Here is a 13,760-nt window from a genome sequence, read left to right on the forward strand (position 1 = left end):
GCCGCGGATGTTTCCTTCACAGTCTTGACGTCCTCCTCTCGGCCTGCCACCCACCTCCCCTCCCCCAACAACCGACGCACGACCCCGCGGACAATCACGCTTTAGAGCTCAGACAGCGTTTTAGATTTTCGTCTCCCACGCAAGGTGCGGGGGGTGATGGAGGCCGGGTCCGGGGTGCGGGGGGGGGGGTTCCGCGATCGTGCCTTGATGCCGCACGGAGGCAAGGCTGGACGGCCTTAGCCCGAGGCCCATCTTCCTTCCCCCCTTGGGCTCTTTCGGTAAAGTGGACACCGCGCGGAATGAGAATAATAGAAGGAATTGGCGAAATGAAATGGGGCCGTGGAAAATTCTCACGGCGCGTTCGTTTCGCGCTATGATCCATTTCAACAATTTGTTATTTTATTCTCACTCTACGTGGTGGTGGTGGTGGTGGTGGTCGTGGTGGTGGTGGTGGTGACTTTACCGAAAGAGCCCAAAGGAGATGAATGCCTGCGATCGCGAAAGCTTCGAATCGAAATGTAATGCGAAAGAGCTTCTGAATATTTTCATCGTTAACATTTGATGTAAAGTAATCTAAATGTACCCGTTGCATTTAATCGTGGCCGGTGTGAGGTTGACGGGAGGGAGGAGAAGGACTTTAACTTGCAGTACAGTTGCTAAAGAACAGATACTACACCGGGACACAAAATAAAAACATTCTTTAAGCACACACACCACGTGGTCACAACACTATAGTACTATAGTAAACAGTATAAACGTGGTCACAATACTATAGTAAACATTACACACGTGTTCACAACACTATAGTACTATAGTAAACAGTATACACGTGGTCACAATACTATAGTAAACAGTATACACGTGGTCACAACACTATAGTACTATAGTAAACATGACACACGTGTTCACAACACTATAGTACTATAGTAAACAGTATACACGTGGTCACAACACTATAGTACTATAGTAAACAATACACACATGGTCACAACACTATAGTACTATAGTAAACATTACACACGTGTTCACAACACTATAGTACTATAGTAAACAGTATACACGTGGTCACAATACTATAGTAAACAGTATACACGTGGTCACAACACTATAGTACTATAGTAAACATGACACACGTGTTCACAACACTATAGTACTATAGTAAACAGTATACACGTGGTCACAACACTATAGTACTGTAGTAAACAGTATACACGTGGTCACAACACTATAGTACTATAGTAAACAGTATACACGTGGTCACAACACTATAGTACTGTAGTAAACAGTATACACGTGGTCACAACACTATAGTACTAAAGTAAACAGTATACACGTGGTCACAACACTATAGTACTGTAGTAAACAGTATACACGTAGTCACACCACTATAGTACTATAGTAAACAGTATACACGTGGTCACAACACTATAGTACTATAGTAAACAGTATACACGTGGTCACAACACTATAGTACTATAGTAAACAGTATACACGTGGTCACAACACTATAGTACTATAGTAAACAGTATACACGTAGTCACAACACTATAGTACTATAGTAAACAGTATACACGTGGTCACAACACTATAGTACTATAGTAAACAGTACACACCTGGTCACAACACTATAGTACTATAGTAAACAGTACATACGTGGTCACAACACTATAGTACTATAGTAAACAGTATACACATGGTCACAACACTATAGTACTATAGTAAACAGTATACACTTGGTCACAACACTATAGTACTATAGTAAACAGTACACACGTGGTCACAACACTATAGTACTATAGTAAACAGTACACACGTGGTCACAACACTATAGTACTATAGTAAACAGTATACACGTGGTCACAACACTATAGTACTATAGTAAACAGTGTACACGTGGTCACAACACTATAGTACTATAGTAAACAGTGTACACGTAGTCACAACACTATAGTACTATAGTAAACAGTGTACACGTGGTCACAACACTATAGTACTATAGTAAACAGTATACACGTGTTCACAACACTATAGTACTATAGTAAACAGTGTACACGTGGTCACAACACTATAGTACTATAGTAAACAGTATACACGTGTTCACAACACTATAGTACTATAGTAAACAGTATACACGTGGTCACAACACTATAGTACTATAGTAAACAGTATACACGTGGTCACAACACTATAGTACTATAGTAAACAGTATACACGTGGTCACAACACTATAGTACTATAGTAAACAGTATACACGTGGTCACAACACTATAGTACTGTAGTAAACAGTATACACGTGGTCACAACACTATAGCACTGTAGTAAACAGTATACACGTGGTCACAACACTATAGTACTATAGTAAACAGTACACACGTGGTCACAACACTATAGTACTGTAGTAAACAGTATACACGTAGTCACAACACTATAGCACTATAGTAAACAGTATACACGTGGTCACAACACTATAGTACTATAGTAAACAGTGTACACGTGGTCACAACACTATAGTACTATAGTAAACAGTACACACGTGGTCACAACACTATAGTACTATAGTAAACAGTATACACGTGGTCACAACACTATAGTACTATAGTAAACAGTACACACGTGGTCACAACACTATAGTACTATAGTAAACAGTATACACGTGGTCACAACACTATAGTACTATAGTAAACAGTATACACGTGGTCACAACACTATAGTACTATAGTAAACAGTATACACGTAGTCACAACACTATAGCACTATAGTAAACAGTATACACGTGGTCACAACACTATAGTACTATAGTAAACAGTGTACACGTGGTCACAACACTATAGTACTATAGTAAACAGTAGACACGTGGTCACAACACTATAGTACTATAGTAAACAGTATACACGTGGTCACAACACTATAGTACTATAGTAAACAGTACACACGTAGTCACAACACTATAGTACTATAGTAAACAGTATGCACGTGGTCACTGCACTATAGTACTATAGTAAACAGTATACACGTGGTCACAACACTATAGTACTATAGTAAACAGTATACACGTGGTCACAACACTATAGTACTATAGTAAACAGTACACACGTGTTCACAACACTATAGTACTATAGTAAACAGTATACACTTGGTCACAACACTATAGTACTATAGTAACAGTACACACGTGGTCACAACACTATAGTACTATAGTAAACAGTATACACGTGGTCACAACACTATAGTACTATAGTAAACAGTACACACGTGGTCACAACACTATAGTACTATAGTAAACAGTATACACGTGGTCACAACACTATAGTACTATAGTAAACAGTATACACGTAGTCACAACACTATAGTACTATAGTAAACAGTATACACGTGTTCACAACACTATAGTACTGTAGTAAACAGTATACACGTGGTCACAACACTATAGTACTATAGTAAACAGTATAAACGTGGTCACAATACTATTGTAAACATTACACACGTGTTCACAACACTATAGTACTATAGAAAACAGTATACACGTGGTCACAACACTATAGTACTATAGTAAACAGTATACACGTGGTCACAACACTATAGTACTATAGTAAACAGTATACACGTGGTCACAACACTATAGTACTATAGTAAACAGTATACACGTAGTCACAACACTATAGTACTATATTAAACAGTATACACGTGGTCACAACACTATAGTACTGTATAGTGTTGTGTATAGTAGTGTAGTGTATAATGTAGTGTAGTGTGTAGTGTAGTGTATAGTGTAGTGTATAGTATAGTGTAGTGTATAGTGTAGTGTATAGTGTAGTGTATAGTGTATAGTATAGTGTAGTGTATAGTGTATAGCGTAATGTATAGTGTAGTGTATAGTGTAGTTTGTGGTGCAGTGTATAGTGTAGTGTAGAGTGAAGTAGTGTATAGTGTAGTGTATAGTGTAGTGTATAGCGTAGTGTATAGTGTAGTGTATAGTGTAGTGTATAGTGTAGTGTAGTGTATAGTGTATTTTATAGTGTAGTGTATAGTGTATAGCGTAGTGTATAGTGTAGTGTATAGTAGTGTAGTGTAGAGTGTAGTGTGTAGTGTAGTGTATAGTGTAGTGTATAGTGTAGTCTGTAGTGTAGTGTATAGTGTAGTGTATAGTGTAGTGAAGTGTATATTGTAGTGTATAGTGTAGTGTAGAGTAGTGTAGTGTATAGTTTAGTGTGTAGTGTATAGTGTAGTGTATAGTAGAGTGTAGTGTATAGTGTAGTGTAGAGTGTAGCGTATGGTGTGTAGCGCAGTGTATAATGTAGTGTATAGTGTAGTGTATAGTGGAGTGTATAGTGTAGTGTGTAGAGTAGTGTATAGTGTAGTGTATAGTGTAGTAGTGCATAGTGTATAGTGTAGTGTATAGTGTAGTTGTGTAGAGTTGTGTAGTGTATAGTGTAGTGTATAGCGTAGTAGTGTATAGTAGTGTATAGTAGTGTAGTGTATAATGTAGTGTATAGTATAGTGTAGTGTATAGTAGTGTAGTATATAGTGTAGTAGTGTATAGTGTATTGTATAGTGTAGTGTATAGTGGAGTGTATAGTGTAGTGTGTAGAGTAGTGTATAGTGTAGTGTATAGTGTAGTTTATAGTTGTGTATAGTGTGTAGTGTATAGTGTAGTGTATAGTTGTGTAGTGTATAGTAGTGTAGTGTATAGTGTAGTGTATAGTGTAGTGTATAGTGTAGTGTATAATGTAGTGTATAGTATAGTGTAGTGTATAGTAGTGTAGTATATAGTGTAGTAGTGTATAGTGTATTGTATAGTGTAGTGTATAGTGTAGTGTAGTAGTGTAGTGTATAGTGTAGTGTATAATGTAGTGTATAGTGTAGTGTATAGTGTATAATGTAGTGTATAGTGTAGTGTATAGTGTATAGTGTAGTGTATAGTGTAGTGTATAGTGTATTGTATAGTGTAGTGTATAGTGTAGTGTATAGTGTAGTAGTGTATGGTGTAGTTTATAGTGTAGTGTATAGTGTAGTAGTGTATGGTGTAGTTTATAGTGTAGTGTATAGTGTAGTAGTGTATAGTGTAGTGTATAGTGTAGTGTATAGTGTAGTGCATAGTGTATAATGTAGTGTATAGTGTATTGTATAGTGTATAATGTAGTGTATAGTGTAGTGTATAGTGTATAGTGTAGTGTATAGAGTAGTGTATATTATAGTGTATAGTGTAGTGTATAGTGTAGTGTATGGTGTAGTTTATAGTGTAGTGTATAGTGTAGTGTATAGTGTAGTGTATAGTGTAATGTATAGTGTAGTGTATAGTGTAGTGTATAGTGTAGTGTATAGTGTAGTGTATAGTGACCACGTACCCTTTCGTTGGGACCTTCGAGGAGTAGACTCTTCAGAATCTCTCGCGTGTGGCCCCTCTCCCAGAACGTTGGACTTGCAGACGAGTGCCTGAAAACGTGCATCAGCGATTGCTGGGACTTAATACCACAACATCTTCAACATCATCATCATCATCACGAACCCACGAGCTCCCGTATACCAGGCGAGGTAGTCAACATCTCACAGGGTCCGTGATCGAACCCACGACCTCCTGTAGACCTTTCGAGGTAGTCAACATCTCACAGGGTTCGGGGTAGAACCCACGACCTCCTGTAGACCAGGCGAGGTAGTCAACATCCCACAGTGTCAGGGCTAGAACACACGACCTCCTGTACACCAGGCGAGGTAGTCAACATGTCACAGGGTCACGGATCAAACCCACGACCTCCCGTATACCAGGCGAGGTAGTTAACATCTCACAGTGTCCGTGATGGAACCCAAGACCTCCTGTAGACCAGGCGAGGTAGTCAACATCTCACAGTGTCAGGGCTAGAACACACGACCTCCTGTATACCACGCGAGGTAGTCAACATCTCACAGTGTCGGGGCTAGAACCCACGACCTCCTGTATACCAGGCGAGCTAGTCAACATCTCACAGTGTCGGGGCTAGAACCCACGACCTCCTGTACACCAGGCGAGGTAGTCAACATCTCACAGGGTCTGGGGTAGGACCCACGACCTCCCGTATACCGGTCGAGGTAGTCAACATCTCACAGGGTCTGGGGTAGGACCGACGACCTCCTATAGACCAGGCGAGGTAGTCAACATCTCACAGAGTCCGTGATGGAACCCACGACCTCCTGTAGACCAGGCGAGGTAGTCAACATCTCACAGTGTCCGTGATGGAACCCACGACCTCCTGTAGACAAGGCGAGGTAGCCAACATCTCACAGGGTCCGTGAATGAACCCACGACCTCCTGTGTACCAGGCAAGGTAGTCAACATCTTACAGGGTCTGGGATCGAACCCACGACCTCCTGTAGACCAGGCGAGGTATTTAACATCTCACAGTGTCAGGGCTAGAACACACGACCTCCTGTAGGCCAGGCGAGGTAGTCAACATCTCAAAGGGTCTGGGGTAGAACCCACGACCTCCTGTAGACCAGGCGAGGTTATTAACATCTCACAGGGTCCGTGATAGAACCCACGACCTCCTGTATACCAGGCGAGGTAGTCAACATCTCACAGGGTCTGGGTAGAACCCACGACCTCCTGTAGACCAGGCGAGGTAGTCAACATCTCACAGGGTCTGGGATCGAACACACGACCTCCTGTAGACCAGGCGAGGTAGTCAACATGTCACAGGGTCCGTGATGGAACCCACGACCTCCCGTAGACCAGGCGAGGTAGTCAACATCTCACAGGGTCACGGATCAAACCCACGACCTCCCGTATACCAGGCGAGGTAGTTAACATCTCACAGTGTCCGTGATGGAACCCAAGACCTCCTGTAGACCAGGCGAGGTAGTCAACATCTCACAGTGTCAGGGCTAGAACACACGACCTCCTGTATACCACGCGAGGTAGTCAACATCTCACAGTGTCGGGGCTAGAACCCACGACCTCCTGTATACCAGGCGAGCTAGTCAACATCTCACAGTGTCGGGGCTAGAACCCACGACCTCCTGTACACCAGGCGAGGTAGTCAACATCTCACAGGGTCTGGGGTAGGACCCACGACCTCCCGTATACCGGTCGAGGTAGTCAACATCTCACAGGGTCTGGGGTAGGACCGAAGACCTCCTATAGACCAGGCGAGGTAGTCAACATCTCACAGAGTCCGTGATGGAACCCACGACCTCCTGTAGACCAGGCGAGGTAGTCAACATCTCACAGTGTCCGTGATGGAACCCACGACCTCCTGTAGACAAGGCGAGGTAGCCAACATCTCACAGGGTCCGTGAATGAACCCACGACCTCCTGTGTACCAGGCAAGGTAGTCAACATCTTACAGGGTCTGGGATCGAACCCACGACCTCCTGTAGACCAGGCGAGGTATTTAACATCTCACAGTGTCAGGGCTAGAACACACGACCTCCTGTAGGCCAGGCGAGGTAGTCAACATCTCAAAGGGTCTGGGGTAGAACCCACGACCTCCTGTAGACCAGGCGAGGTTATTAACATCTCACAGGGTCCGTGATAGAACCCACGACCTCCTGTATACCAGGCGAGGTAGTCAACATCTCACAGGGTCTGGGTAGAACCCACGACCTCCTGTAGACCAGGCGAGGTAGTCAACATCTCACAGGGTCCGGGATCGAACACACGACCTCCTGTAGACCAGGCGAGGTAGTCAACATCTCACAGGGTCCGTGATGGAACCCACGACCTCCCGTAGACCAGGCGAGGTAGTTAACATCTCACAGTGTCCGTGATGGAACCCAAGACCTCCTGTAGACCAGGCGAGGTAGTCAACATCTCACAGTGTCCGTGATGGAACCCACGACCTCCCGTAGACCAGGCTATGTAGTCAACATCTCACAGGGTCCGGGATCGAACCCACGACCTCCTGTAGTCCAGGCGAGGTAGTCAACATCTCACAGGGTCCGTGATCGAACCCACGACCTCCCGTAGACCAGGCGATGTAGTCAACATCTCACAGTGTCAGGGCTAGAACACACGACCTCCTGTAGACTAGGCGAGGTAGTCAACATCTCACAGGGTCTGGGGTAGAACCCACGACCTCCTGTATACCAGGTGAGGTAGTCAACATCTCACAGGGTCTGGGATCGAACCCACGACCTCCTGTGGACCAAGCGAGGTAGTCAACATCTCACAGGGTCTGGGGTAGAACCCACGACCTCCTGTAGACCAGGCGAGGTAGTCAACATCTCACAGGGTCCAGGATCGAACTCACGACCTCCCGTAGACCAGGCGAGGTAGTCAACATCTCACAGAGTCCGTGATCGAACCCACGACCTCCTGTAAACGAGGCGAGGTAGTCAACATGTCACAGCGTCTGGGGTAGAACCCACGACCTCCCGTAGACCAGGCGAGGTAGTCAACATCTCACAGGGTCACGGATCAAACCCACGACCTCCTGTAGACCAGGCGAGGTAGTTAACATCTCACAGTGTCCGTGATGGAACCCAAGACCTCCTGTAGCCAGGCGAGGTAGTCAACATTTCACAGTGTCAGGGCTAGAACACACGACCTCCTGTATACCAGACGAGGTAGTCAACATCTCACAGGGTCTGGGGTAGAACCCACGACCTCCTGTATACCAGGCGAGGTAGTCAACATCTCACAGGGTCTGGGGTAGAACCCACGACCTCCTGTAGACCAGGCGAGGTAGTCAACATCTCACAGTGTCCGTGATGGAACCCAAGACCTCCTGTATACCAGGCGAGGTAGTCAACATCTCACAGTGTCAGGGCTAGAACACACGACCTCCTGTATACCAGGCGAGGTAGTCAACATCTCACAGTGTCAGGGCTAGAACACACGACCTCCTGTATACCACGCGAGGTAGTCAACATCTCACAGTGTCCGTGATGGAACCCAAGACCTCCTGTAGACCAGGCGAGGTAGTCAACATCTCACAGGGTCTGGGTAGAACCCACGACCTCCTGTAGACCAGGCGAGGTAGTCAACATCTCAGGGCCGTGCTAAGGTTCTTTAAGGGATGCATCAGCCCACCGTGAGTAATAATAATAAAAAAGACAAGACCTTGTGTCCTGACTATTGGGTTGAGTACAAACTCCAGTCATGCGCTCATCCATTACAGGCTGTCGTGTATAGTGTAGTGTATAGTGTAGTGTGTAGTGTAGTGTATAGTAGTGTAGTGTATAGTAGTGTAGTGTGTAGTGTAGTGTATAGTAGTGTATAGTGTAGTGTATAGTGTAGTGTGTAGTGTAGTGTATAGTGTAGTGTGTAGTGTAGTGTATAGTGTAGTGTATAGTAGTGTAGTGTATAGTGTAGTGTGTAGTGTAGTGTATAGTAGTGTAGTGTATAGTAGTGTGTAGTGTAGTGTATAGTAGTGTATAGTGTAGTGTATAGTGTAGTGCATAGTGTAGTGTATAGTGTATAGTGTAGTGTGTAGTGTAGTGTATAGTAGTGTATAGTGTAGTGTATAGTGTAGTGTGTAGTGTAGTGTATAGTGTAGTATAGTGTAGTGTATAGTGTAATGTATAGTAGTGTATAGTGTAGTGTATAGTGTAGTGTATAGTGTAGTGTGTAATGTAGTGTGTAGTGTAGTGTATAGTGTAGTGTATAGTGTAGTGTATACTGTAGTGTATAGTGTAGTGTGTAGTGTAGTGTATAGTGTAGTGTGTAGTGTAGTGTATAGTAGTGTATAGTGTAGTGTATAGTGTAGTGTGTAGTGTATAGTGTAGTGTATAGTGTAGTGTGTAGTGTAGTGTATAGTGTAGTAGTGTATACTGTATTGTAGTGTAGTGTATAGTGTAGTGTATAGTATAGTGTATAATGTAGTTTATAGTGTAGTGTATAATGTAGTGTATAGTGTAGTGTATAGTGTAGTGTATAGTGTAGTGTATAGTATAGTGTATAGTAGTGTAGTGTACAGTGTAGTGTACAGTGTAGTGTGTAGTGTAGTGTAGTATAGTAGTGTACAGTGTAGTGTACAGTGTAGTGTATAGTGTAGTGTACAGTGTAGTGTACTGTATAGTGTATAGTGTAGTAGTGTAGTGTATAGTGTAGTGCAGTAGTGTAGTGTATAGTAGTATAGTGTATAGTATTATAGTATAGCAGTGTACAGTGTAGTGTATAGTGTAGTGTACAGTGTAGTGTACGGCGTACACAATTCTGTTCAGAAGCTCACTCACCTGAGACTGCTGTTGGCTCCTCGTCAACTCTTCAATCTGCCTCTGTATGAGAAGGCAGATGCAGAGTTAGTGGCACGTAGATCAGAGCCCACAATATGAACTTTGATTGTACAAGAGTCGTGAGTTCAGCTGATTTACAGACCTATCAATCCTTCGATTCAACACATTCACTTAGATTTTGATTTAAAGCTATCGTGGCTGCAGTGATTCATAATCTTGGTTCTTTGGGTAAAGTCACCGCCACGTTAGAAGGGAAACAATAAAATAATAAAAATATAAAACAATAAAATTATTGTAAAACAATAAAATTGTTATTCTTGGTTCTTTGGGTAATGGCACCACCACGTAGATAGGGAAACAATAAAATAATAAAAATATAAAACAATAAAATTATTGTAAAACAATAAAATTGTTATTCTTGGTTCTTTGGGTAAAGTCACCACAACGTTAGATAGGGAAACAATAAAATAATAAAAATATAAAACAATAAATTTATTGTAAAACAATAAAATTGTTATTCTTGGTTCTTTGGGTAAAGTCACCACAACGTTAGATAGGGAAACAATAAAATAATAAAAATATAAAACAATAAAATTATTGTTAAACAATAAAATTATTATTCTTGGTTCTTTGGGTAAAGTCACCACCACGTAGATAGGGAAACAATAAAATAATAAAAATATAAAACAATAAAATTATTGTAACACAATAACATTATTATTCTTGTTTCTTTCGGTAAAGTCACCACCACGTAGATAGGGAAACAATAAAATAAGAAAAATATAAAACAATAAAATTATTGTAAAACAATAAAATTGTTATTCTTGGTTCTTTGGGTAAAGTCACCACCACGTAGATAGGGAAACAATAAAATAATAAAAATATAAAACAATAAAATTATTATTCTTGGTTCTTTCGGTAAAGTCACCACTTAGTGATAATTTTATTGTTTTATATTTTTATTATTTTATTGTTTCCCTTCTACGTGGTGGTGACTTTACCCAAAGAACCAAAAATTATAATTGTATTGTTTTACAATAATTTTATTGTTTTATATTTTTATTATTTTATTGTTTCCCTTCTGCGTGGCGGTGACTTTACCCAAAGAACCAAAGAATATATATTGTAATCTATTGCATAATATATAGTAGTGTATAGTGTAGTGTATAGTGTAGTGAATAATGTAGTGTATAGTGTAGTGTATAGTGTAGTGTATAGTGTAGTGTATAGTGTAGTAGTGTATAGTGTAGTGTATAGTGTAGTGTATAGTGTAGTGTATAGTGTAGAGTATAGTGTAGTGTATAGTAGTGTAGTGTATAGTAGTGTATAGTGTAGTGTTTAGTGTAGTGTATAGTGCAGTGTATAATGTAGGCTAGTGTATAGTGTAGTGTATAGTATTGTAGTGTATAGTTGTGCAGTGTATAGTGTAGTGTATAGTAGTGTCGTGTATAGTGTAGGTTGTAGTGTAGTGTATAGTGTAGTGTATAGTATTGTAGTGTATAGTGTAGTAGTGTAGTGTATAGTAGGGTAGTGTACAGTGCAGTGTACAGTGTAGTGTACAGTGCAGTGTACGGCGTACACAATTCTGTTCAGAAGCTCACTCACCTGAGACTGCTGTTGGCTCCTCGTCAACTCTTCAATCTGCCTCTGTATGACAAGGCAGATGCAGAGTTAGTGGCACGTAGATCAGAGCCAACAATATGAACTTTGATTGTACAAGAGTCGTGAGTTCAACTGATTTACAGACCTATCTATCAGAGGCAGTGGTGCCCACACTCCTGTTAGTAGCAGGTAGCAGCGGAGCCCATGAAAGTAGCGTGGATTGTACATGCAGTGTATAGTGTAGTGTAGTTTATGTGTAGTGCATAGTGCAGTGTATAGTGTAGTGTAGTTTATATGTAGTGTATAGTGTAGTGTATAGTGTAGTGTAGTTTATATGTAGTGTATAGTGTAGTGTAGTGTATAGTAGTGTAGTGTGTAGTGTAGTGTATAGTGTAGTGTATAGTGTAGTGTGTAGTGTAGTGTTTAGTGTAGTGTAGTGTATAGTGTAGTGTAGTGTGTATTGTATAGTGTAGTGTATAGTGTAGTGTGTAGTGTAGTGTATAGTAGTGTAGTGTATAGTGTAGTGTATCGTGTAGTAGTGTATAGTGTAGTGTATAGTGTAGTGTATAGTGTAGTGTATAGTATAGTGTATAGTGTAGTGTGTAGTGTAGTGTATAGTGTTGTGTTTAGTGTAGTGTATATTGTAGTGTGTAGTGTAGTGTATAGTAGTGTATAGTGTAGTGTAGTGTATAGTAGTGTAGTGTATAGTGTAGTGTATAGTGTAGTAGTGTATAGTGTAGTGTATAGTAGTATATAGTGTAGTGTATAGTGTAGTGTATAGTAGTATATAGTGTAGTGTATAGTGTAGTGTGTAGTGTAGTGTATAGTGTAGTGTATCATGTTTGACTCACCTTCGCGTCCGAAAGCTGCTCCGTTAAGACTGCATTCTTCCTCTGCATTGAAACAAAAGCAAAGACAAAGCTCCCCGCGTAGCATCGACAGGATCTTGGGGCAAGTGCTGTTAGCAGCGAGTAGCAACAGCACCACACTCACACGCACAGATACAGCTACCCCAGGTAGCCTCTAGTAGGATGTTGGGGCAAGTGCTGTTAGTAACGAGTAGCAACAGCACCACACTCACACGCACAGATACAGCTACCCCAGGTAGCCTCTAGTAGGATGTTGGGGCAAGTGCTGTTAGTAACGAGTAGCAGCAGCACCACACTCACACGCACAGATACAGCCACCCCAGGTAGCCTCTAGTAGGATGTTGGGGCAAGTGCTGTTAGTAGCGAGTAGCAGCAGCATCACACTCACACGCACAGATACAGCTACCCCAGGTAGCCTCTAGTAGGATGTTGGGGCAAGTGCTGTTAGTAACGAGTAGCAGCAGCACCACACTCACACGCACAGATACAGCCACCCCAGGTAGCCTCTAGAAGGATGTTGGGGCAAGTGCTGTTAGTAACGAGTAGCAGCAACACCACACTCACACGCACAGATACAGCTACCCCAGGTAGCCTCTAGTAGGATGTTGGGGCAAGTGCTGTTAGCAGCGAGTAGCAACAGCACCACACTCACACGCACAGATACAGCTACCCCAGGTAGCCTCTAGTAGGATGTTGGGGCAAGTGCTGTTAGCAGCAAGTAGCAACACCACCACACTCACACGCACAGATACAGCTACCCCAGGTAGCCTCTAGTAGGATGTTGGGGCAAGTGCTGTTAGCAGCAAGTAGCAGCAACACCACCACACTCACACGCACAGATACAGCTACCCCAGGTAGCCTCTAGTAGGATGTTGGGGCAAGTGCTGTTAGCAGCAAGTAGCAACACCACCACACTCACACGCACAGATACAGCTACCCCAGGTAGCCTCTAGTAGGATGTTGGGGCAAGTGCTGTTAGTAACGAGTAGCAACAGCACCACACTCACACGCACAGATACAGCTACCCCAGGTAGCCTCTAGTAGGATGTTGGGGCAAGTGCTGTTAGCAGCAAGTAGCAGCAACACCACCACACTCACACGCACAGATACAGCTACCCCAGGTAGCCTCTAGTAGGATGT

General features: G+C 42.4%; 1 protein-coding gene across 1 annotated transcript in view; it reads right to left on the reverse strand.

Annotated features, from left to right (window-relative positions):
• LOC142907746 (uncharacterized) overlaps positions 1–13,760 on the reverse strand; it is a 152,704-nt gene that overhangs the window by 108,943 nt on the left and 30,001 nt on the right. The window contains exons 6-9 of the mRNA XM_076057470.1: positions 12,603–12,644; positions 11,755–11,796; positions 10,150–10,191; positions 5,346–5,433 (exon numbers count right to left, since the gene is read on the reverse strand). Of these exons, the coding sequence (XP_075913585.1) occupies positions 5,346–5,433; positions 10,150–10,191; positions 11,755–11,796; positions 12,603–12,644 (214 nt within the window). The remainder of the gene's footprint in view (positions 1–5,345; positions 5,434–10,149; positions 10,192–11,754; positions 11,797–12,602; positions 12,645–13,760) is intronic.

Source organism: Petromyzon marinus, chromosome 82 (genome assembly GCF_048934315.1).
Source record: "Petromyzon marinus isolate PM22_M1 ecotype Great Lakes invasive population chromosome 82, UKy_Petmar_22M1.pri1.0, whole genome shotgun sequence".
NCBI lineage: Eukaryota > Metazoa > Chordata > Hyperoartia > Petromyzontiformes > Petromyzontidae > Petromyzon > Petromyzon marinus.